General features: G+C 37.4%; 1 protein-coding gene across 2 annotated transcripts in view; it reads left to right on the top strand.

Moving 5' to 3' along the window:
- The window catches only part of LOC144972526 (glutathione hydrolase-like YwrD proenzyme), a 29,116-nt gene extending 6,009 nt beyond the window's left edge, over nucleotides 1–23,107 (top strand). The window contains exons 1-12 of one of the 2 annotated variants that reach the window (XM_078913844.1): nucleotides 3,489–3,615; nucleotides 5,182–5,287; nucleotides 5,912–6,065; nucleotides 10,944–11,097; nucleotides 11,765–11,855; nucleotides 13,568–13,683; nucleotides 14,551–14,791; nucleotides 16,133–16,298; nucleotides 16,712–16,883; nucleotides 18,614–18,722; nucleotides 19,128–19,272; nucleotides 19,937–23,107. In XM_078913844.1, the coding sequence (XP_078769970.1) occupies nucleotides 3,598–3,615; nucleotides 5,182–5,287; nucleotides 5,912–6,065; nucleotides 10,944–11,097; nucleotides 11,765–11,855; nucleotides 13,568–13,683; nucleotides 14,551–14,791; nucleotides 16,133–16,298; nucleotides 16,712–16,883; nucleotides 18,614–18,722; nucleotides 19,128–19,272; nucleotides 19,937–20,186 (1,722 nt within the window). In that variant the 5' untranslated portion in view covers nucleotides 3,489–3,597 and the 3' untranslated portion in view covers nucleotides 20,187–23,107. Of the gene's footprint in view, nucleotides 1–3,488; nucleotides 3,616–5,181; nucleotides 5,288–5,911; nucleotides 6,066–10,943; nucleotides 11,098–11,764; nucleotides 11,856–13,567; nucleotides 13,684–14,550; nucleotides 14,792–16,132; nucleotides 16,299–16,711; nucleotides 16,884–18,613; nucleotides 18,723–19,127; nucleotides 19,273–19,936 lie in introns of those variants that run through there. The other variant, XM_078913845.1, reaches the window with a different exon arrangement.
- The last annotated feature ends 677 nt before the right edge of the window (nucleotides 23,108–23,784 follow it).

Genomic DNA, 23,784 nt, shown 5'->3' with positions numbered 1-23,784 from the left:
ACTCGTTTTAAACCTGAGTAAGGTGAATGAATCACATTATCGTTTTTTAAAGCATGTGTTGAATGTGAGAGTGGGAGTCATTTTAATAAACAATGTTTCATTGTGTGCTCTCATGGTGAGTGTGTGAGCACGATTCCTCCATTGTCAATCTTGAGATGTTGAGATCAACGGTTAGAGGGTGGTTCACTCCCCACTGGTGTACATCCCATAACTCTGTCGGGTTTTGTAGAAAAGAAACACCGTCGGCTAGATGCTCTGGCCGTATCCAGAAAATCATAATGCAAGGCAAAACGGAAGCAATACTCATGTGCCGGCAGGTTTTGCAGGACTTGCCCAGCACAATTTGAGGTCAACAAACCGGGCAACCTTTCATAAGTCAAGGTCATATTCTGTGTTTGAAACTAGTTTGTCAGTTTGAGAGTTTCTGTACCAATCTTTTTTTTAAAAAAACATTTTAAAATGATATTAACTTCATTTCCAGTCATGAAAAAAAAATGAAAGAAATTAAGGAGCAGGCACCAGTGTAAGATAAAGATCTGAACAATTGTGTAGGAAAGGTGTCAGACAAAGCAAGAAAGAAAATAGAGGAAAAAACCCATCCCAAAAAAATCAGTCTAGGTCACAGACATTCCTCAACAAGACCTCAAACTCCAAGACTGGAAGAAAAAATGGAAACTGGAATTCCCAGGCAGACTGACTGGGAACGGAAAGAAACAGCAACATCATGAGAGCAAAGGAAAAACGTGAGGAGTGGAGACCAATAACTCTACAAAGAACGACGGAATATGAATCTTCTTGATAAACTCGAAGAAATAATTTTTTAGATTAAAAAATCAAAACAGAACCTCACCCAAAAATATTTTAAAAATACAAAAGAACAACTTACGATAAATGGAATATACTCACTTCATATCTTGTTGTTACCAACATAAGTGCCTGCTCCACTCACTTTTCTGAATTAAAAATTCACCCCATACACCGGAGCATACTCAATGTCTCAATCGTTTCTATGTTATATGTTTGTGATGAGAATATTGGCTATTAAGCTTAACTGCTGGTCAAAATTACTTCGCGATGGTGGTGAACGAATCGGCGATCTCAAGAAGTGGGTGAGAGAGGGATCTAGAAATGACTTTGGGTTTGAAACGAATATTTTTGTGTTCGTGGATAGCTCACACGGTAGAGCCACGCTCTCACCTGCCAGGCGGAGTTGTCGTACCAATAAGGTCGCAGGTTCAAACCCCACCACCGCCGCGGGAAAAAAAAAAATAAAAAAAAAAAAAAATTATTCTCTATTGTCTTCTGGCACTTTTCTACTCACTTCATATCTTGTTGTTACCAACATAAGTGCCTGCTCCACTCACTTTTCTGAATTAAAAATTCACCCCATACACCGGAGCATACTCAATGTCTCAATCGTTTCTATGTTATATGTTTGTGATGAGAATATTGGCTATTAAGCTTAACTGCTGGTCAAAATTACTTCGCGATGGTGGTGAACGAATCGGCGATCTCAAGAAGTGGGTGAGAGAGGGATCTAGAAATGACTTTGGGTTTGAAACAAATATTTTTGTGTTCGTGGATAGCTCACACGGTAGAGCCACGCTCTCACCTGCCAGGCGGAGTTGTCGTACCAATAAGGTCGCAGGTTCAAACCCCACCACCGCCGCGAAAAAAAAAAAATTTATTCTCTATTGTCTTCTGGCACTTTTCTACTCACTTCATATCTTGTTGTTACCAACATAAGTGCCTGCTCCACTCACTTTTCTGAATTAAAAATTCACCCCATACACCGGAGCATACTCAATGTCTCAATCGTTTCTATGTTATATGTTTGTGATGAGAATATTGGCTATTAAGCTTAACTGCTGGTCAAAATTACTTCGCGATGGTGGTGAACGAATCGGCGATCTCAAGAAGTGGGTGAGAGAGGGATCTAGAAATGACTTTGGGTTTGAAACGAATATTTTTGTGTTCGTGGATAGCTCACACGGTAGAGCCACGCTCTCACCTGCCAGGCGGAGTTGTCGTACCAATAAGGTCGCAGGTTCAAACCCCACCACCGCCGCGGGAAAAAAAAAATAAAAAAAAAAAAATAAAAAAAAAAAATTCTTCTCTATTGTCTTCTGGCACTTTTCTACTCACTTCATATCTTGTTGTTACCAACATAAGTGCCTGCTCCACTCACTTTTCTGAATTAAAAATTCACCCCATACACCGGAGCATACTCAATGTCTCAATCGTTTCTATGTTATATGTTTGTGATGAGAATATTGGCTATTAAGCTTAACTGCTGGTCAAAATTACTTCGCGATGGTGGTGAACGAATCGGCGATCTCAAGAAGTGGGTGAGAGAGGGATCTAGAAATGACTTTGGGTTTGAAACGAATATTTTTGTGTTCGTGGATAGCTCACACGGTAGAGCCACGCTCTCACCTGCCAGGCGGAGTTGTCGTACCAATAAGGTCGCAGGTTCAAACCCCACCACCGCCGCGAAAAAAAAAAAAAATTTATTCTCTATTGTCTTCTGGCACTTTTCTACTCACTTCATATCTTGTTGTTACCAACATAAGTGCCTGCTCCACTCACTTTTCTGAATTAAAAATTCACCCCATACACCGGAGCATACTCAATGTCTCAATCGTTTCTATGTTATATGTTTGTGATGAGAATATTGGCTATTAAGCTTAACTGCTGGTCAAAATTACTTCGCGATGGTGGTGAACGAATCGGCGATCTCAAGAAGTGGGTGAGAGAGGGATCTAGAAATGACTTTGGGTTTGAAACGAATATTTTTGTGTTCGTGGATAGCTCACACGGTAGAGCCACGCTCTCACCTGCCAGGCGGAGTTGTCGTACCAATAAGGTCGCAGGTTCAAACCCCACCACCGCCGCGAAAAAAAAAAAATATTTATTCTCTATTGTCTTCTGGCACTTTTCTACTCACTTCATATCTTGTTGTTACCAACATAAGTGCCTGCTCCACTCACTTTTCTGAATTAAAAATTCACCCCATACACCGGAGCATACTCAATGTCTCAATCGTTTCTATGTTATATGTTTGTGATGAGAATATTGGCTATTAAGCTTAACTGCTGGTCAAAATTACTTCGCGATGGTGGTGAACGAATCGGCGATCTCAAGAAGTGGGTGAGAGAGGGATCTAGAAATGACTTTGGGTTTAAAACGAATATTTTTGTGTTCGTGGATAGCTCACACGGCAGAGCCACGCTCTCACCTGCCAGGCGGAGTTGTCGTACCAATAAGGTCGCAGGTTCAAACCCCACCACCGCCGCGAAAAAAAAATAAAAAAAATAAAAAAAAATAAAAAAAAATAATTTATTCTCTATTGTCTTCTGGCACTTTTCTACTCACTTCATATCTTGTTGATAAATGGAATATACCAAGATTTAGAAATTTGGCATTAAATATAAAAATGGCAAAAAAGATGGCAGAGTGATCAGACTTGGTTTATAGGTCAGAGAATCACACTTTGACCCTTTTGGCTTTCGGTAACGAGTCGGCTAAAAACAATAACAAACTTCTGACTTTAAATTGTGTGCAAGGAGAAAGGAGAATTGTTCAACGGGAAATAATATGCAGCCAATTGGACAGGTAGTAGTAGTAGTATGGACATGAAGTAGATGCGGACCGAGACGGATAGGGAGGTGTAAGACGTAGCGTCCTGTTAACAATGGATAGGTTTCCCAATTTGGAACGCATTCAGTATTACTCTTCAACAGTCGTAACGTCACTTCGCTCGTAATGACGCATTACGCATGGTAACAGTAACTGGCTCTAAATCTAAACTATCGGAACAATGGCGGACGCCCTTATGAAATATTTCTCCGATGAGCACAAAAGCGGATCCAGAGGGGAAAAAAATATAAATCTGATCATGTTTTGACTTTTACACATTCTGATCACAAGACATGAAAAATTCTACCCAGCATGAAGAATAAAAAGTACAGATTTTCTTTGTTTAGAACCACGATGGCCGCCGTTGCCGGGCGACGTGACATCAGACTATTGAATCCAGTAGATTTTTGACCAATCAGGACATGTATTTTCGACACACCTTCATACGTGTTCGGACAAACATAGTTGGTTGCTTTTACACAATAACGTGAATGATATCGACCTCCCTCTAATCATTGTTATTCTTTTTATACCGCCAAGTGGGTGACTATTTATCACACAATTTTCTCGATCATATATAAAAGTTTAGATTTACACATATTTAGAGTTTTCTTTGTTGGTTCTATTTTTTTTTCTTTCTTCTTTTTATTTTTTTTTTATAACCCCAGGAATGGGAGACACCCAATGTTTGTCGTTGCTTTGCCAATTTAGAAATATCTCCGTCTTTTGAATACGACAAATTTGTTGGTTCTATTGATCATGCTGAAGAATAGTGGGTATTTTACTAAGACACATACCATTGATAGTAAAACCTGTGCAGTTTGCTATGTTTACCAATCACTGCCATTCTTTACATTATGACGACTGTCCGAGAGGCGTGGTTATCTAAGTGTCAATTGGCTAAGAAACAGTTCGTGTTGCATCTTTAGTGTTATTTGGCCTTTATATTGTATTTATATTATAAATATTGTTATCCATTTATCATTTGAAGTGGTTTTGAAACAGGCGCTAGAGCAAGCGCAAATAACTCATCACATTTGCTTACTGGGAATTTGTGAACTGGGGACTGCAAAACAAAATCACTTCATCTTAATTTGTAATTTACTTGTGAATTTTTAATATAATTGTCTTTATTTTGAACTCCAATTTGTTATTCTATCTATAATCTCTAGTTTTGGAATATATAATGTGTTAGCATCTTTCAGTTAATCCCTGCCTATACCAAATTCCTATTTCTAATACATCCTCTTCAAATTACTGGCGTTTTTGCTGAATTAAAATAATTTGGGAGATTTCAGGCCATCTTGTGTGTTACATTACTGTGATTTAATCTACGCGAAATAACAATCAAATATCAATATCCACCCTTTCTGCCGGCTTTTTCACTTGACAAGACAAATGTCTCTCCTCTGTTCAATTATCGTTTTTACACCCTTTAGCACAGAGTCCAAAAAATTGCGTGCACTTCAATTAACAAATCACAATTACCATTATTGTTATTACATTGATTATAATATATAATTTTTTATACTCCCTCCTTAGATTATGAAAAGAAGAGATTCTGAATTCATCTCAAGACGTTCTGTTGTCCTAAGTAAAAATGGAAGCGTAGCAAGTTCCAATCCACTGGCCTCTTCCATTGGATTAGGTAATAGAATATACCATTGATTATTTCAGTCCGAACATTAAGATTTCAAAATTGTTTTTACCAAAAAGCAAAAAAAAACACCAAACTGTTCCCTTTCCTGGGGAGGCACATGCTCTACAAACTTAGCTATTTTGGTTCATTTATATTAGTGTCATCCTGTTGCTGCTAAATGTCGTCTTTCAAATTAAAGTGAAACTAATCTGAAGCAATGGAGACCTTGTATTATAATGATTGAGTGGACAATGCAAGAATAACACGGATGAAACATGTGTTTTCGGGCATGGTCTTGAGCAGTAATAATATAAGATACCTTACCTATGACTATTTATAATCTCTATTAAAATGTTGATCTATAATTATAATCTAGAAATATATCTATATAAGCAAAAAAAAAACAACAAAAAACAGCTTGTTTAAATTTCTTATGCATCCTTATTTTTGACAATGCTAGATGTCTTTGCAGCAGAATGGTTAAAAGTTAAATTGGTATTTTGATTTATTATGTAGTTATTTTTCTTGTTGATGTTGTCGCCGTCATCATCATCATCTTTTTTTTTCAATTATTTTGTTTGAATCGTAGCTAATCGCACATAATAAATTTCCTCTTCATCATTCCTACAAAAGACATACTGAAGGCTGGAGGAAATGCTGCTGATTCAGCTGTTGCCATTGCTGCAGCCCTCCAAGTTACAGAACCCATGAGCACAGGATTGGGTGGGGATGCCTTTTGTTTGTTTTATGATGCCAAGAATAAAAAAGTTCATGGTCTTAATGGAAGGTAAAATTCAAGCTCTCTTGGATTTTTAATTCATTATGAGTTCTCTGTAACAGTGTCTGGGAGAAAATGTGATCAATAGTCTCAAAATGGTACAGTGGAACTCAATTTATAACGAGAACTTCCATTCCAAGCATAAATTCTCGTTATTCTCGAGCTCTCGTTATAACCAATTGTCTTGTATATTTTTCCTTTGTTTCCTTTTGCTTTATTTTTTTCAAAGAATGGCATGCTCTTCCCAAAGTTAAGTGGAAGTTGTCAATATTGACATATTTTAATATAATCTTACTGTTGTCATTCTTCTATCAGTATTTAGTTACAACTGTCAAAGACTAATTGATCTTTTAAATTGAAAGTTGTAACTGGACTAGTTTAACATAATAATAATAATAATAATAATAATAATAATAATAATAATAATAATAATAATAATAATAATAATAATAATAATAATAATAATAATAATAAGGGAGCTGCAAGGTCTGGGCCGGACGTCCCGCTTGCTGAAAGGAAATTGATGTGCATTTCGAACCCAACACCTCTCATTTCCAGGTGCATTGATCGCCGCATAATCCTGTCTGACAGAGATTATTGCATATGGCCTCTCATGCATTATTGTGTCCATAACAGCACCTTCCCGTGGTGTTCCCTGTTTCTACTGAGTTTGTTATGGGCGCGACCGAGTCCCCGGCGGTATAACCGGGTTAGGGAGTAGGTGGGACCCCTTCCTCTTAAAATGCAGGAGTCAGAACCCACCGGTGAGTGGTACACGCTCTGCTCCTCACCCACCCACCTCACACTCATTCTGTAGTGTCACTCATTCTGTAGTGTGGTGTCTTCTGTATGTCCTTACTTTTCTTAATCTACCCCTATAACTCATACTTTCCCCAGCCATTGATGTATGGCTCCACTGCCTTGTGGATACTTCGGGAGGAGGAAAGGCTAAGGAGTAAACCTAACAGAAATCTGCATCCAAACTGATGCCAAACGTATCGCTATGCGATCCTTTGGACCACACCAGGGAGGAAGAGAGGGAGGTTCTGGTTACTGGGCAGTCCAGGATCGCCCTGGAGAGGACACTCCAGTCTCACCTTCACCGGTGAAGAGTAACAACACGGAAGACAGCAGTCTACGAGTGATAAGTCCTTGTTCAATTGGCGTAGAGTTGGACGCTACGGGTTGTCTTCGACGGTGGGAGGGATCATCGTAATCCTACTGGTCAGCTACCGCCCGCCCCAAGCTGGGCAGCCCCCAGCCAGAAAGGTGTTGACCGGCCACGATCTGCTTGCTTCAGAGGGTGCCTGGAGCTTAGAGCTTGCAAGCTTGACAAGTGGATCGTTAAACTGTGTACCAGGCAAGCAAATGAAAAAGAAAACGAAGTCCCCAGCTCTTCGATTAGCAAGCTGGAATGTAAGAACTATGCGCTCAGGACTGACAGATGACCTTCAGGCCATGGACGATGCTCGAAAAACAGCAGTAATTGATCATGAACTTAACAGACTGAACATCGACATAGCAGCCTTGCAGGAAACGCGACTCCCAGAGAGGGATCCCTGAAGGAGAAACACTTAACATTCTTCTGGCAAGGAAAAGGCACAGAAGACGTTAGGGAGCACGGTGTTGGATTTGCAATACGCCATACATTACTTCCTATGATTGAACTGCCAACAGACGGCACAGAGAGAATTTTAAAGCTGCGCCTGTCATCCATGCAGGGTTCGGTGAACCTTGTTTGCGTCTACGCCCCAACACTGCAAGCTTCGGTTGAAGTAAAGGACCAATTCTATGAGTCATTAGACGCCATTGTCAACAATATCCCAGAAGTAGAGCACATCTACCTTCTTGGCGACTTCAACGCGCGAGTTGGTCCGACAAAGATTCATGGCCAACCGTTTTCGGGCACCACGGCATAGGAAAGATGAATGAGAATGGTCAGAGGCTTCTTGAACTCTGCTGCTATCGCAAACTATGCGTGACAAACACCTACTTTCAGAACAAGGCATGTCACAAGGTGTCATGGAGGCATCCAAGGTCAAAACACTGGCATCAGCTGGACATGATCATCACAAAGCGCGATTCTCTTAACAATGTTTGTAACACCAGGTCCTATCAAAGCGCTGATTGCGACACCGATCACTCCTTGGTTGTCACAAGGGTGAAGCTGACACCAAAGAAACTTCATCACTCAAAGAGAAAGGGCCAGCCCAGGATCAACATCAGCAAGACAGCTTACCGAGAAAAGAATATAGAGTTCAACGAGCAACTTGAGAAGATTCTCAACACAGCTCATAGAAAAGCAGAACAAAACGCACAGGACAGCTGGAACTCTCTTAGAAACGCCATTTACAGCACTACAGTTCTGACATATGGCAAAAAGGAGTGCAAGAACAAAGATTGGTTTGAAGCCAGCATTACTGAGATGGAGCCAGTCATTGATGCCAAGCGCAGCGCACTTGTCAACTATAAACATGAACCAAGTCAGAGGAACCTGCAGGCGTTGCGAGCTGCACGCAGCAAAGCACAGCAAACAGCTCGACGTTGCGCCAACGACTACTGGCTTCAGTTGTCGGACAACATCCAGCAAGCGTCTGACAGTGGCAACATAAGGGCCATGTATGAGGGCATCAAACAGGCGACAGGCAAATCTACAAAGAAAACTGCGCCTATTAAATCAAAGACAGGGAAGCCATCACAGACAAGGACAAGCAGATGGGAAGATGGGTAGAGCACTACTTGGAACTCTATGCCAGAGAAAACTCTGTCACCCAAAAAGCGTTAGACGAAATTGAAGAACTGCCAGTACTGGAAGAACTAGACGCAGAACCAATTATGGAGGAGCTCAGCAAAGCAATCGATGCTCTGGCCTGTGGCAGAGCACCCGGTGACGACAGCATTCCACCCAAAATCATCAAATGTGGAAAGCCAGCCCTCTTGGAACCACTACATAAACTCCTGTGTCTTTGCTGGAGAGAAGGCAAGGTACCCCAGGATATGCGCGATGTCAAGATTATCACCCTCTACAAAAACAAGGAGACCATAGTGACTGCAATAACTATAGGGGAATCTCTCTACTGAGCATTGTGGGTAAAGTCTTTGCGCGCGTTGTCCTCGCTCGACTGCAAGTCCTCGCCGAACGTATCTACCCAGAGTCGCAGTGTGGCTTCAGAGCCAAGAGGTCGACAGTGGACATGATCTTCTCAGTACGTCAACTTCAGGAGAAATGCAGAGAACAGCAGATGCCCCTCTACATTGCATTTATTGACCTGACAAAGGCATTTGACCTTGTTAGCAGGAAGGGCCTTTTCCAGCTGCTAAAGAAGATTGGCTGTCCTCCTCAGCAGCTTAGCATCATTGCCTCTTTCCACGACGACATGAAGGGCACTATCAGCTATGACGGTGGAGCCTCTGAACCCTTCCCCATGCGCAGCGGCGTGAAACAAGGCTGTGTCCTCGCACCGACTTTGTTTGGTATATTTTTCTCCTTACTGCTGAAGTTTGCATTCAAAGAGTCCGCAGAAGGAGTCCACTTACACACCAGAAGTGATGGGAAGCTGTTCAATCTGGCACGGCTGAGAGCAAAGACCAAGGTCCGCACAGTCCTCATAAGGGAAATGCTATTTGCAGATGATGCAGCTCTATGCGCGCATACCGAGGAAGACCTTCAGCAGCTGATGGACAGGTTTTCCCACACATGCAGGGAATTCGGGCTGACGATCAGCATCAAGAAAACAAATGTAATGTGTCAGGATGTCCCCTCTATACCAGCAATTTACATGGACAACGAGGACCTAGAAGTCACTGATCACTTCACATACCTGGGCACAACCATCACCAGCAACCTCTCACTTGATGCAGAATTAGACAAGCGCATCGCCAAAGCTGCCGCTGTCATGGCACAACTGAGCAAGAGAGTGTGGACCAACAACCAACTCACTTTGAACACCAAACTCAGAGTATACCAGGCATGTGTACTCAGTAGCCTACTGTATGGCAGTGAATCCTGGACAACATATGCCAGACAGGAGAACCGCCTGGAAAACTTCCACATTCGCTGTCTACGACGAATTCTCGGCATCAGGTGGCAGTACAGACTCACTAACAATGCAGTGTTAGAAAGAGCGAACTCCCTCAGTATGCATCTCATGCTCTGTCAGCGACGTTTGCGATGGCTTGGTCACGTACACAGGATGGACGATGGACGCATACCAAAAGACATCATGTACGGTGAACTAGCATCTGGACGGCGACCAACTGGCTGTCCAGCTCTGCACTTCTATGATGTCTGCAAACGAGACATGAAATTGACAGGCATCGACTCAAACACCTGGGAGTCGCTTGCTGACGACCGCAGCAGCTGGAGATATGCAGTGATGGAGGGAGTGAAGAGGTGTGAGGAGAGGAGAAAGATGAAGTTTGAGGAGAGGAGAACAAGGAGGAAAGAGAGGCAGCAGATCCAAATATCCAAATACCAAACACACAGTCAAACTACGTGTGCAACAACTGCGGTAGAGACTGCCATGCAAGGATTGGTCTGCTGAGTCACACCTGTCGTTGCTCTCAACAGGACTGATGAGACTAAAGTCATACAGGGCGCAAACCATCGTCTCTTGAGACGGAAGGATGCCTACTACTACTACAATAATAATAATAATAATAATAATAATAATAAGAAGAAGAAGAAGAAGAAGAAGAAGAAGAAGAAGAAGAAGAAGAAGAAGAAGAAGAAGAAGAAGAAGAAGAAGAATGATACAAAAAACATATCCTGTTATCATAAGTAAAATCAATCCATTCCTCCCTAAGTCCCTCAAGATCACGAAGCCCATAGAACTGGAATTTATCCAAGTTTCTATTTTCATTTTATATAACTTATCTGCATTACAGTGGTCACTCATCATCAAATGTTTCCTTGGATTTGGTGAAATCCGAAGGCTTTGGAGAAGGCTGCCCCATTCCTGATACTCATGGATTGGCTGTGACTGTGCCAGGCGCTGCTGCCACCTGGGTTGACACTGTGGAGAAATTTGGGTCTGGAAAGGTGAGCAGATTTTTAAAAAATGCTTTTATTTTAATGCATGCAAACCAATCTATGCAAAATAAAACGGTTTTCATCAAAATCGTGAATACTATGTCTCACTATATTTAAAGTGTCCACTCTAGCAGAACTGTTACATGTGATATGTTTTGATGATTTATACTACAATGCATTTTTACAGACAACAAACATTCAGTCATATGCATCCTATTGTTTGTTGCATTTTAAATTATAAAATCTTTGTTATTTCAACCTATATTATATTTATTACACAATTGGATGGGAGAATAGAAATCCTCAAGCAATTTAATTCATTCTATCAAAAAAGAAAAACACTTTTAAAAGTTGAATTGTAGCGAGAACTGATGACTTCTCTCTTAGGAAAGAAGGGGACTCAACCACATTTGTCTAATTTAAATTAGCTTGCATTTGATTTTCTACATTTTACTAACCATCCTTATCTAATATATTCAAATGTCAATTTGACAACATTGACCCTACTTACAACATTTATCTCAAATCATCATAGAGACTGGGACTGTTTATCTTTAACAGTCAGAATAGGGTAATAAGATATACTACAAGATTTTTAGTCACACTGTACCAAAATGACTGAATTACGAGTTTTACCTTTTATTTAAAAAAACAACATTTATATAAAATTCCGCAGCTGTCTTTAAATGAAATACTAAGTCCTGCAATCCACCTGGCTGCATCAGGCTTTCCTGTACAACAAATTACAGCACAACTATGGGAATCAGGTATGTAAATATTTAAATTCATTCTTTCCAAGTGCAATTCAAGTATGGACACTTTGAAATTCATTTACTACTGATCATCAGCAAAAAATAATCATTCAATTAAAAACACAACACATACCTTTCCCTTTCAACAGCCTTCTAAGTAAAATCAAAACAAACACATCCCTTCTTGTCCCTTATGTCAACAATCAAAATAAATTGTTTATATATCCATAGATATAAAAACAATTAATTTATCAATATATAACTAATTTTCATTTTGTCTATCTTTTACCAACCGTCTACAGTGGCAGTTTCAACTGAAACACTGGCTATCTTGATAATAGTGCCATGTCACTTCTTGAAAGGACAAAGGCAGCCATAGATTTCTTGAAAACTCGTCGCTCCTAGTTTGTCTACAATTATCTTTGCCTGGTCTATAATGATAGGTTATGATGTCAGTGCATTGATCACTTGACTCTGCTCAAACTCTATCAGCACTGCTGCATTGACATCAGCATTCTTCGGCAGACACTGCTTTTTATTTTTCATTTTTGGTTCAAAATCCATCCTGTTTGATTTTCTCCCGGTTCATGATGATCATGGTCAAACTCTTGCGGGAAATCCTGAGGCCTGTTCTGTAGGTGAGGCAAAGCAAGACAAAAAGTTAGCTGAGGTGTGCTGTGAGTTGCACAAGCATTCACTAGCTGGTCAACTGTAATAGCGCTCGCTTACATGCCAAAGGCATTATAGTCAGCTCTCTACTCTTCAACTCGATTGAAGTAGGAGTGGACATTGTAATTCATTTTCATACCAAATGCATGATCAGTGATGAGAGATAACAATAACAATTTGATAGCACAGTATCTTATAACTGAGGGGTGTTCCATTGTTGAGGAGCATTCACTAGCTTGTCGACATCTAGAACGTAAATGAGTACCACTGCATTTAACTGGCTGGTAAATGCTTGTGCAATTGCAGTGCTAAGCATGAGAAAGCTAGTTTTTTTTGTCTCCCTTTGCCTCAACAAGCATTTGTCAACAGGTCCGGGGGGCCTGGATACTTATCAGCCAATCAAACATTTTCATTGGCAACGAGTATGGGATATTATTTGGACCGGAAGTTTTGCCTTGACTTTCGATTAATGTTAAATTGATGACACAATACAGCATTTTTACCAAAATGTATGTCATTATAGTGACTTCTTTATTTCAGACGTAGACACCATGTCATAGAGGATGTTGATATTACGGATATCGTTTTAAGTGGGCTTCACCGTCTAATTTCTGTCAGAAAGACTGGTATTTTTCAACAATGGTAAAAGAACAGAAAAATATAATTTCATTTAGATAATTACAGAAATATTTTCACCAAAACAGCAGCAAAAGTGATAAAGGCTGTGTCTGATTACAGCTAGTGATCTTGTGGTGAAAACAATGACACAATGTGGGGATAGATTTGGGTCAGAACACTAGGTTACTCTTAATTAAAGAGTTGAAATGTTGTTTAATGGTCAATTTTGCTTCTTTTTTTTTTTTTTTTTCGAATGCAACATTTTGTTCTTTAGATCTCTATTGAATACATTCCTTTTTTGTTGTTGTTGTAAACTAAAGGTAATTTTACCCCCAAACCCCCCCCCCCCCCCCCCAATATTGAACTGTTCAGACCCTAGTAAACCTCATTCTGGAATCCCATTCTTAGTAATAAAGCTCTTTTCATTTTATTGGTTTTAGCGTCAAGCTTGCTGCAACGAGAATCTAATATTCATGGAAAGGATCTTCTGTTGAATGGAAAGGCCCCAAGACATGGGGATATTATGAAGAATCCTCATCTGGCATCGGTGCTAAAGGTAAGTTAATTATCGTCTCGAAACAATGTACTAATTCATTCATCTATATGACATCTGTTTTTTCTTCAAATAAGCCGACTGACTCAGACATAGTATTTCTGTTGATGTGCAATGTAAAAAAAAAAAAAAAGAATAAGAAAAGAAAGAAAATATGGTACCTGTTTTGATAGTCTGCAATGCATTTTAAAATATCTGAATAGTTCTCAAAAGTTAAAATACCAGCGGGTAGGCTGTTCCATTAAAGGTGAAACCGAATTGTTTTTACTATTTAATCTGGTTATTATTTCGAACCTAGATCTATGGTTTTCACTAAGAGATCGCTCACTGGAATGACCCTTGCTTCGCTGTGACTGACCTCTTGATGAAATGGTAGGACATGATATAGTTAGGGTGAACTCGAACCCCCACTTGCAAAGGTCAAGGAGTTTTACAGTTCCCTATTTATACCAGCACCCCTTTCTCTCTCTCTCTCTCTCTCTCTCTCTCTCTCTCTCTCTCTCTCTCTCTCTCTCTCTCTCTCTCTCTCTCTTCTCTCTCTCTCTCTCTCTCTCTCACTCACTCACTCTCTCTCTCTCTCTCTCTCTCTCTCTCTCTCTCTCTCTCTCTCTCTCTCTCTCTCTCTCTCTCTCTCTCTCTCTCTCTCTCTCTCTCTCTCTCTCTCTCTCTCTCTCTCTCTGTGTGTATGATTATGATATTTTTCATTTGCAAACTTGATTGGCTACCCACAACCTCTCCCTCCCTCTATGTTTTTCGTGTACCTTGTCTTTCTCTCCCTTATATTCATTATGTAAAATACACACTCTTAAGATAATTAAAATTGTATAATTCTCACATGCTAATTCAGCCCCCCTTTTCTCTGCTTTAAAGGAACTGGCATCAAAAGGGAAGAAAGGATTTTATGAAGGAAGAATAGCCAAGTCAATTGTAGATGCTGTAAAAATCCACGGAGGAGTATTGACCCTTGAAGATTTGTCCAGCTATGAGACTTCAGTGGTAGATCCCATTCACACAGACTATAAGGGCAAACGATTATGGGAGATACCACCCAATGGACAAGGAATTGTGGCGTTGATAGCCTTGAATATTTTAGAGGGTTTTGATCTTCAAGGTATAACTTCATTTATACATAGTTCTTATCACATTTTAAAATGTTCCTTTTTTTGTTTTTGGGTGCCATTTCCTTTTAGATTTTATGAATCTGCCACTTTCTCCTATAGTTCAGTTAGTACAATACGTGTCTCGCAAACCATGGAACCAGTGTCAAATTCATGTGCAGTCGAGTTTTCTTTTATATTGTTTTTTTTTGTTTATTTATTTATTTTATTTATTTATTTTTTAATTTTTTTTTTTTTTTTGGGGGGGGGGGGGGGGGGGGGGTGTATAATGTCTCTGTCCACCCATCACTTAAAATGGTTTATTAGCTAGTTTGATTAGCATGCAATAATTTAGCCTAATGAAACTGGTATGAATCTGATTCCACGGGCCTTATGGATCTGAAAGGCTATATCCTCCCAACTAAAGTAATCTTAAATAACATTATTATTGGAATTCCTAATTTTTGAAAATGTTCCTTTATAATTCCTCTCTGTCTTTTTTCTTTCTTTTAATTTTCACAAACTATTCTTAAAATTATTTAATCCATTAAGTTATTATATCGCTTTAAGTCTGTGAATAAAACTCCAATTTTCAGTTAAAATTAGTTAAATGAAACTGTCGAAACTAAATAAATCCACTACACAAAAAAAAACTTTCAAAATGTTAATGTCTCTGTGTCATTTTTAGAACTCTTGATAATCCGAAAGAAGAAGCCGTCCTGCTATCGCTTAGTTTTAAGGCAATGAAATAACTTTCCATTTAATTTGCATACAGCAAAATTCTTCTTTTAAAATGTAATGCTTGTGTCATTGGCTACACAGTCTGGCTGGACTATGCCGAAGCACTTTTAATCAGTATTGTTTGGCACTATTTCAGTGTAGACATAACTCTTTATTTCGGTATAAGAGAGGTTACCCAAAAAAAATAGAGGGATATTGAGTAAATGTATTTACTGCCTAATTCAGATCCTCGGTTGGTGAGCAAATGGTAATTACATAGAATCATGAACACGTGATTGGTATCTAAGCATTACATCTTAATTGTTTTTATGAAATGCAAAATTTTGTGAATTTCATTCATATGAATAAATAATTAAGGGTGGTCTTATAATAATTCTTATTGTGTTTGACACACCTAAGGGTCAGAATCTATGATCAACCTCTAATAGTACTTATTGATTAGCATGCATTCATTGATTTCATTTTTATTGTAAATAGCTTCTATTAAATGAAAATGCCACCAAGACCACCAAATCCCTTCGATTTCTGTGAAACATATTTTTACTGACAAATCATTTTAGGGATGGAGTTAAATTTAAGCATTTTATTTGAATGTCCTTAACTTTGATTTTCAGGTCTTGATCACGCTAGTTATCTCCATCTCCTCATTGAAAGCCTAAGAATTGCTTTTGCTGAAACGTTCAACCATTGTGCTGATCTAGATCATGTAAAGATTCCTCTTGATCGATTACTTTCCAAAGATTATGCAGCAGAGCTCTGGAATCGTATTGACCTACATAGGTATGTTAATTAACAAAACGGTGACATCTTTATTTGCTTTCTTATTACTACATTGAAGAAAGTGCGAAATGTTAAGGCAGAGTGCAGGTAATGAATGTCATAATCTTCACTGATTTTGTGAGTAAAATGTTGATTAACACTTTATGATCAGCTCTAAACTATTCTATTTCCCTTTATTCATCTCATTGAGAATTTTCCCTTTAGTACAGCATCTAAAAGTGAGCAGCCATGGTGCAGTTTATTATAGAAATAAAGCAGAAAGTCCTCAGAGAAGAACCCCTTTCCCCTTTCCTCCTCCCCTATGATACACACACACAACCATGCATACACATACGAAGCATCAAACAAGTGTTTCTGTCCTTAAAAGAGACCTTGAAAAAAAGTTCATTTTCAACATTTTCTATATTTTATAGGGCGATTGATCCATCTGAGCTTAAAAAGGGACTCATCGACAACACCAGCGGTCCTGATACTGTTTATTTCACAACTGCAGACAAGGACGGCAATGCATGTTCTTTTATCAATAGTACTTTTAAAGTATTTGGAACTGGTATAGTACCTGAGGGCTGTGGATTCTCTTTACAGGTAATACAGGCCTATTTCCCAAAGTGGGAAATTTGCATATAACTGTCAATGGAGCAATTTGGCCTAAGGGGAAACTTTGCCTCTTTGGATTTAGACTAATTAGAGTACAGTGCTCACTGGATTCTATACTCCTAATTCCAGCTTGCTCTGCAATGCGGCATGCTGAAACCGGTGACTAAATCTTATCTACATAATAAGCAGTTATTTCCCCTAGGCATCAGATTTCAGCACACTCAGATTCTAGCATGCTTTTTGCTTCTTCCGAGAGTGTGCCAGAATCAAGTGAGTACTGTATATTGCCACTGCATTTTGGTCTTTGCTTTATACCCAAAAGATACTGAGTTTAAATCCTTGCTCCGCTGTGAGGCCTTGAGCAGGTCCCATCACCCTAGCTCACTTCAACAACTGCACTGCGACTGATGCCTGAGCTATTATTCCAGCTTCCTCTTGGAATAAATATTAAAAAAGAATTTCCCCTTAGGATGAATAAAGGAAATTTTATTTTATTGTTTTATTTTTATTATTTAGTTTTTTTCTTGTTGTTGTTGTTTTTTTTTTTGTTTTGTTTTTTTGCTATTAGTTGTTTCATTTCATGAGAAATCAAACCTTGAAATAAACAATAAAAACTGCAAAAGGGCTTAAAATGCTTGAAACTTTGTGCGCAAAACTGACTGACAGGGGCAAAGTTTCCCCTTGAGGCAAAGTTACGTCATTTGATGGTGTTTATTTTTACTTCAAATTTATCTTTACCATACCAATTACTCGTACCTGAATGATAATTTTAAAAGGAAGAAAAGAAACGGAAGCATAACGAATTTTCAACATCAAATAATTTATAATGAAAGAAGAAAGATAGAATTCAGATCGGTTTAAGTTGTTTGAAATTAACTACTGTATTTATTGCAGGGAATTTCATCAAATCAAAATCATGCTAAAATTATTGAACCATTCTTACTTTTATAATATCTTTATTTTCGATAATATACTACACCCATAAGTGGTATCAATTAATTTGAATTTAAGCTTTTAAAATATTTCTTATGGGGTAATTTATTAATTTTAAACATAGAAGAACCAATCTTTGTGTTGATATAAAAATAGATAAATGCATTACAATGTAAATATGTGACCCACCATCTTAAAACGGTATAGATAAAATTTAGAAATAGAATTTTGAGAAAGACAAACTCAATTTTTTTTACAATGCAAGGAATAGTATTTATTATTCATCATAACGAAGAGAAATTAACCACACGTTTCTCACTTGTTGCTATAACTTCCATTTCCAGCAACTAATTTATCCTAACGTTGGCCACATATATAAAAGCAGTTGTCAATTTCTGATGTATTGGTATTGGCTACAAATACGCATTTGTTGATTATTATTAGAAGTATTTATTGTGTCTCTAAAAGTGTTGTAGTTGCATGTGTTGTTGACATGTTTTTTTCTAACACCTCTGTCCACTTGGTAGTGATTGGGTAGCTGACTTTTAGATATTGTGGATAGTACTTTGTGATGGACTTGTTTGATATCTAAAGGGAAGCAAATAATTGTTACTGTGTATTTTATGAAACAGAAACAGGGATAAACTATGCATTTGTGGGCCTGGTGCTCACTTTTCTTTTTTTATTAACTTGTATAATTATTCTTGTAAATTTTTCCCTTCTGTGTTAGACTAATATTTATTCCATTTATATGCCACCTTTCCTCATATTTTATTTTCCTAAAGAATCGTGCATGTGGCTTCTCGCTGATACCATCCCATCCAAATGTTCTGGCAGCAAAAAAGAGACCCTTTCATACCATCATCCCAGCTATGCTTACTGACTCCAAAACAGGTTGCTAATTATATTTGATATAGATTTTTCTTACAACAACTTTAACTTTTTAACATCTGATATTTTGTTTTTATCCCTCTATGGCCGTTTCCCTTCTCCTTTACTCTCTCAAAGAAATGTTATAATGAAGCATACACAATTGAATATAGGCATTACAATTAAACGGCTTTTGATTAGGAGGCAAAGATGATTTTTGATGAAGAAAGTCTATGTATCAATGAAGATTAATTTTTATCAAGGAACTGAATGTGTCAACAAAGATGTTTTTTTAATAAGGTAAAAAAAGATGAAACATTAGACGTATTTTGCACAATAATTGTCTTTGTAATGATTTGTATAAATTGGAGAGAAAAAATATACTGTAACAACTGGAATTGAAAATATACTTTTTCCTCACTGTCAAAGGTGAGCTACTCATGTCATATGGAGTGATGGGAGGATTCATGCAGCCACAAGGTCACGTACAAGTTTTACTGAACATGCTGGAATTCGGTGATAACCCACAGGAAGCCCTGGACATGCCACGTTTTTGTCTTGGCGACAATTATAGGTGATATCAAAGGGCCAAATTTAAATCAACATTAACGAGTTATGATTTTTAAAAACTGTTTTGATTTTTCACATTCTTTATTTGTATCCTGTATGGTATGCAAACTGTATCTAAAAAATAATTTACTTTTGCAAAAACAAAATATCGGAATCAAAATCTGTTTGTTTCTTTGCTTGTTTATTGAGGTACTTTTATAGTATTTGCAAGATTTCTAGGTCATATCAGCGCTGGTATAAAGGAAGAGGGTGAGATAGTATAAAACATTTTAGATCTAGAGTTTATTTTGTCTTACTAGAATGCAAAAATAAGCAGGACAATAAAACTAGGTCAGGAAAAAAGAGGTAGATCCTAAAAGCAATGAATCAACGCGTCTCGATTTATATTATGTCAAAATTCAACCTGTATACTAGCACAGGATCCAGAAAGGAGCTTCAACGTAAATAATAATTTTAAAAAATCAAGATTAAACTTAAATTCTATCTAATTTCTTTTAATATTAATAATTTTTAGAGGTAGTAATACCTTTGTCATTAGATGACATTATGTGCATTTTTTTTTCTCGGGTAACACTGTGAAAACAAAACAAACAAAAAAAAAAGAACAAAAAAGTCAAGTAAAGTTGAATAATTTACTAATTTCATTCATTTGAATTTTGACTCTACAGTGCAAGAACAACCCTTGACCATTTGATGCTAGAAGAAGGCATTTCGGAAGAGACAGCTTCCAAACTAAAGAATATAGGACACAGTAATATAAGAACCATATCAGGAACAGATCGTCTGAAGATCTTTGGCAGAGGTCAAATCATTGCACGAGGAAATTGGTGGTCAAAGGCAGCGATGCAAGAACAACTGCCTCTCATTTACTGGTCTGGATCGGATCCTAGGGCCGATGGTTGTGTAGCGGCATATTAACCCTTTATAGTCGGTGTTCAATTTACTGTCCTGACATTATATTCAACTGTCTTCCCCAGGAAAGCAGTAACAGCTATGTGACTATGCGTCTATATTGGAGCATGAGTCACATCGCTCTTTCTGCTCTCTTTGTGAAAAGCGTTTAGTCAACAGTTGTAACCAGATATGAATGTTTGAAGAAATTATAACTTGACAAATCAATTTATGGGGTTGTTAGACTGTCATTTAATGGATGCTATTTGAAATATTTTTGTATTCCTTATATTATTTTTTTTAATCACCAAAATTGATCTTTGTGGTTGAACTATACAATTGGTAACTAATTTTCAATCAAGTGGATAATAATCATAACAACCTCAACAACAACAACAGCAACAACAACATCAACAACAACAACAACAAGAATAATAATAATAATAATAATAATAATAATAATAATAATAATATTGATGTTTTGAGTGTTTAAAAATGATAGCAATAAAGAGTTTGATTTATTATGCTTTTTCTATAATGATCATTGAAGGTGATTAAAAAATAATGATTAGAGGCCTTTATTGTACTCTTTTACGTGCCATTTTTGTCAGTAGTCCGTGTGACATTTTAGTATCATTGTTAGAGTGATAAGGCCCTTGGAGTAAAGCTTTATCCCTATTAAACAGACAGGAACAATGAAATGCTGACCTATCACAAAGTGTTATCTGACCCGACTTGTGTGTAGTCTGAAATTACCCAATAATAATTATCTTAATTGTGTGATCACTTTTAAGCTACCAATATACGTACAATGTACTTACTGCTTTGATTCAACCAACAAATAAATTATTACAGATTATACTGATGAATATCTAGTGAGATGATATTTTAAAGGCGTTTTAACTCACTCATCCTAGAGTTGTTTTTTTCCACTTTTCAAAATTGGAAAAAATGTATTAATAATGAGCATGTACATAGATATTTTAATTCAACAACCATTAACGTATAAAAACTAAAAAACATTAGCTTTGTTATTACGCCTATAATTTGTCTCAGAAAAATGTAATAAATAGGCATGGGGTACAAGTAACCCCGGGTATACTACGGATATAGTCGGTGTTAGGGTTGAGTGAGTTAAGAATTCAATTTTTTTGGCGACCTTTAGTGATGTGATATAATATAACAATCTGTGTTATAAAACAGAAAATTCAATTTCTCCATTATTTTGAGAACAACAATATGTGCATTTTAAAATGTAACCTTTTTAGTTATATCTATTAGCTCCGAGGAAGAAAAAGTTCCAGAAATATTACACGTAATGAAAATTTTAATACATTTGGTACATTTTTGTATTTTTGTCAACTTGTTTTGCTAATATTCAGATGTTTAATTCTCTGAAATCTCCCATCACTGCCAGAAAGTCACAAGTTTTTTATTTTATTTACAATTGTAAACATTTTAGATATTGTCCCATTATTTTCCTTTTTTTTTTTTTTTACTGACGCTGAAATGACACACCTTAAGTAATTGAAAGTATCATAAAACTGTTAAAACAGACTGACAACAAGTATATATACATGAGATAAGATGACAATCGCACACCTTCTCCTGGTGGTTGGGTGGGGTTCCTTTCCTCCCATTGTGGGCAGAGAGGCACTTACTGTGTCTTATATCCTCCTATATCTGTTTTCCAAAATGCTTTCTGTCTTTGTCTTGGAATGAGATTACTTGGTTGTTTCCAGGCCCTGGCCGGATACCCTTGCTGGGAGGGAAACATTCAAATGTATAGTTAGAGTTTTGGGAGATGATATTTTTTGTCTTGTAAATTATCTCTGTTATGCACTGTATTGTTTTGTTTACATATTATATGATTTGTAAACATTTGAGTGTACTACTCTTAGTTGGGTCCTGTGCTTGTCAGGATGAGACTTTTAGGTGATCTCAAACTAAGTACTTTGATAGTGTGCTCTTGGAATCTACATCTGTTTCCTATTTGAACAAATCCCCCTTTGTCTTACCTTTTCTTGGGAGCTTTAATTATTATTCTAGAACTTTTAACTTTAACTATCCCATTTTCTTCCTTTTTACTGGCGCTGATATGACCTTAATGTGTTGCAAGCGCCGTAAAACCATTAAAAACAAACAAACAATACTCCTTGTGGGTGGGGTCTTCTGACCTCCAATGGTGAGCAGGAGGTTACTTGCTGTGTCATCTATCCCCCATATATGTTTTTTCAGCTTGCTTTCTGTCTTTTGTCTTGAAATGGGATTACATGGTTTTGTTCCTACCCTGGCCGGAGTCCTTGGTTGAGAGGGAAACAGTCAAATGTATAATTAATTATAGTTTTTGGAGATGATAATTTTTTCTTTGTAAATCATCTCACTATTATGTATTGTAATTTTGTTTTGTATTGTTTTGAAAAAGAACGGTTTGTAAACATTTGAGTGCTTGCCTCTGAGTGGGATCCTGTGTTTATGGCTGGATGAGAGTTTTAGGTGATCTGCAACTAAGTGTACTGATACAATCAGATAGTATGCTCTTGGAATCTACATCTGTTCTATATTTGAACCATTCACCTTTGTTTTACTTTTTCTCGTGTGCTTTCAATTTTAAATATAAAATCTTTTTACTATCCCATTCTCTTCCTTTTTTTCTGGCGCTGAAATGACATAAATATGTCGCATGCGCATAAAAACCCTTAAAAACAAAACAAAACAAAACAAGATAACCATCAATTTGAATAGTTTATTGTGTGTTTGATAAAGTGGGGGAGGGGGGAGGCGGGGTTGAGTTATTCTGTCCAAATTTCATCATACAAAAAAGAAAAGCTTACACGGTTTTTAAAAAGTCTGAAATTATTCTGCATTGATTTTAGTGGCATAAAACGTGTGAAACGCAATTAAATTATCAAGCCATATATTATTAATAAAAATGATTTAAAAACAAACTGCAACTCGTTTGACTTATATCTTAGAAACTCCAGAACTATGAAAAGCTGCAAACGGGTGGTAATCAGAATGGGTAAGAAAAATTCTCTTGAGCCCATATTTTGTATTTAAAATTGTGTTTTATTTTGGGACACAGGATATAAAAGAAAACAAAGTGAACTTAACTTGCTTTAAATAAGGAAGAAAAAAAAAAAGAAAGATCGCAATCAGCGGTTAATTCCTGACACTTGTGTCAGTGACACACACAAAAAAAAAGTCACAGAAGTTGTAGAGAACAAAAGCAGCTCTACTAGTACTAGTCCATCTGTCGGGTTTGTTTGTCCATAGGACTTTAAGTGATTGGTCTACGTGCTAGCTCAGTGTTTGATGAATCGACCCACTTGATTCAAATGGTATCTACTTATTTTTAAAAAAAGGGGGAAATGAATCAAACTTTCATTAAAAGTGCCAATTTAAAAAACAAGTTTCGTGGCTTCATTGTTAAACTACAATTTTATGTTATAATTTACTTTAGTCCTTTTGAGCTATAACTATAAGGGCTATGGGACCGGAGTTTAATACTCTTTGGGTAGGACTCTGTCCATCGTAAATTACTTTCTGCCGTAATAAAAACATTGCTACTCCTCAATCACCACTGGGAACCGGGCTCGATAATGGTGCTTTTGGCTGTGACTGT

This window comes from Berghia stephanieae, chromosome 5 (genome assembly GCF_034508935.2).
Source record: "Berghia stephanieae isolate SIO BIC M18660-M18661 chromosome 5, UCSD_Bste_1.3, whole genome shotgun sequence".
Classification (NCBI taxonomy): Eukaryota; Metazoa; Mollusca; class Gastropoda; order Nudibranchia; family Aeolidiidae; genus Berghia; species Berghia stephanieae.
The sequence above is the reverse complement of the archived record's forward strand: the minus strand, read 5'-3'. Positions and strand labels throughout refer to the sequence as shown.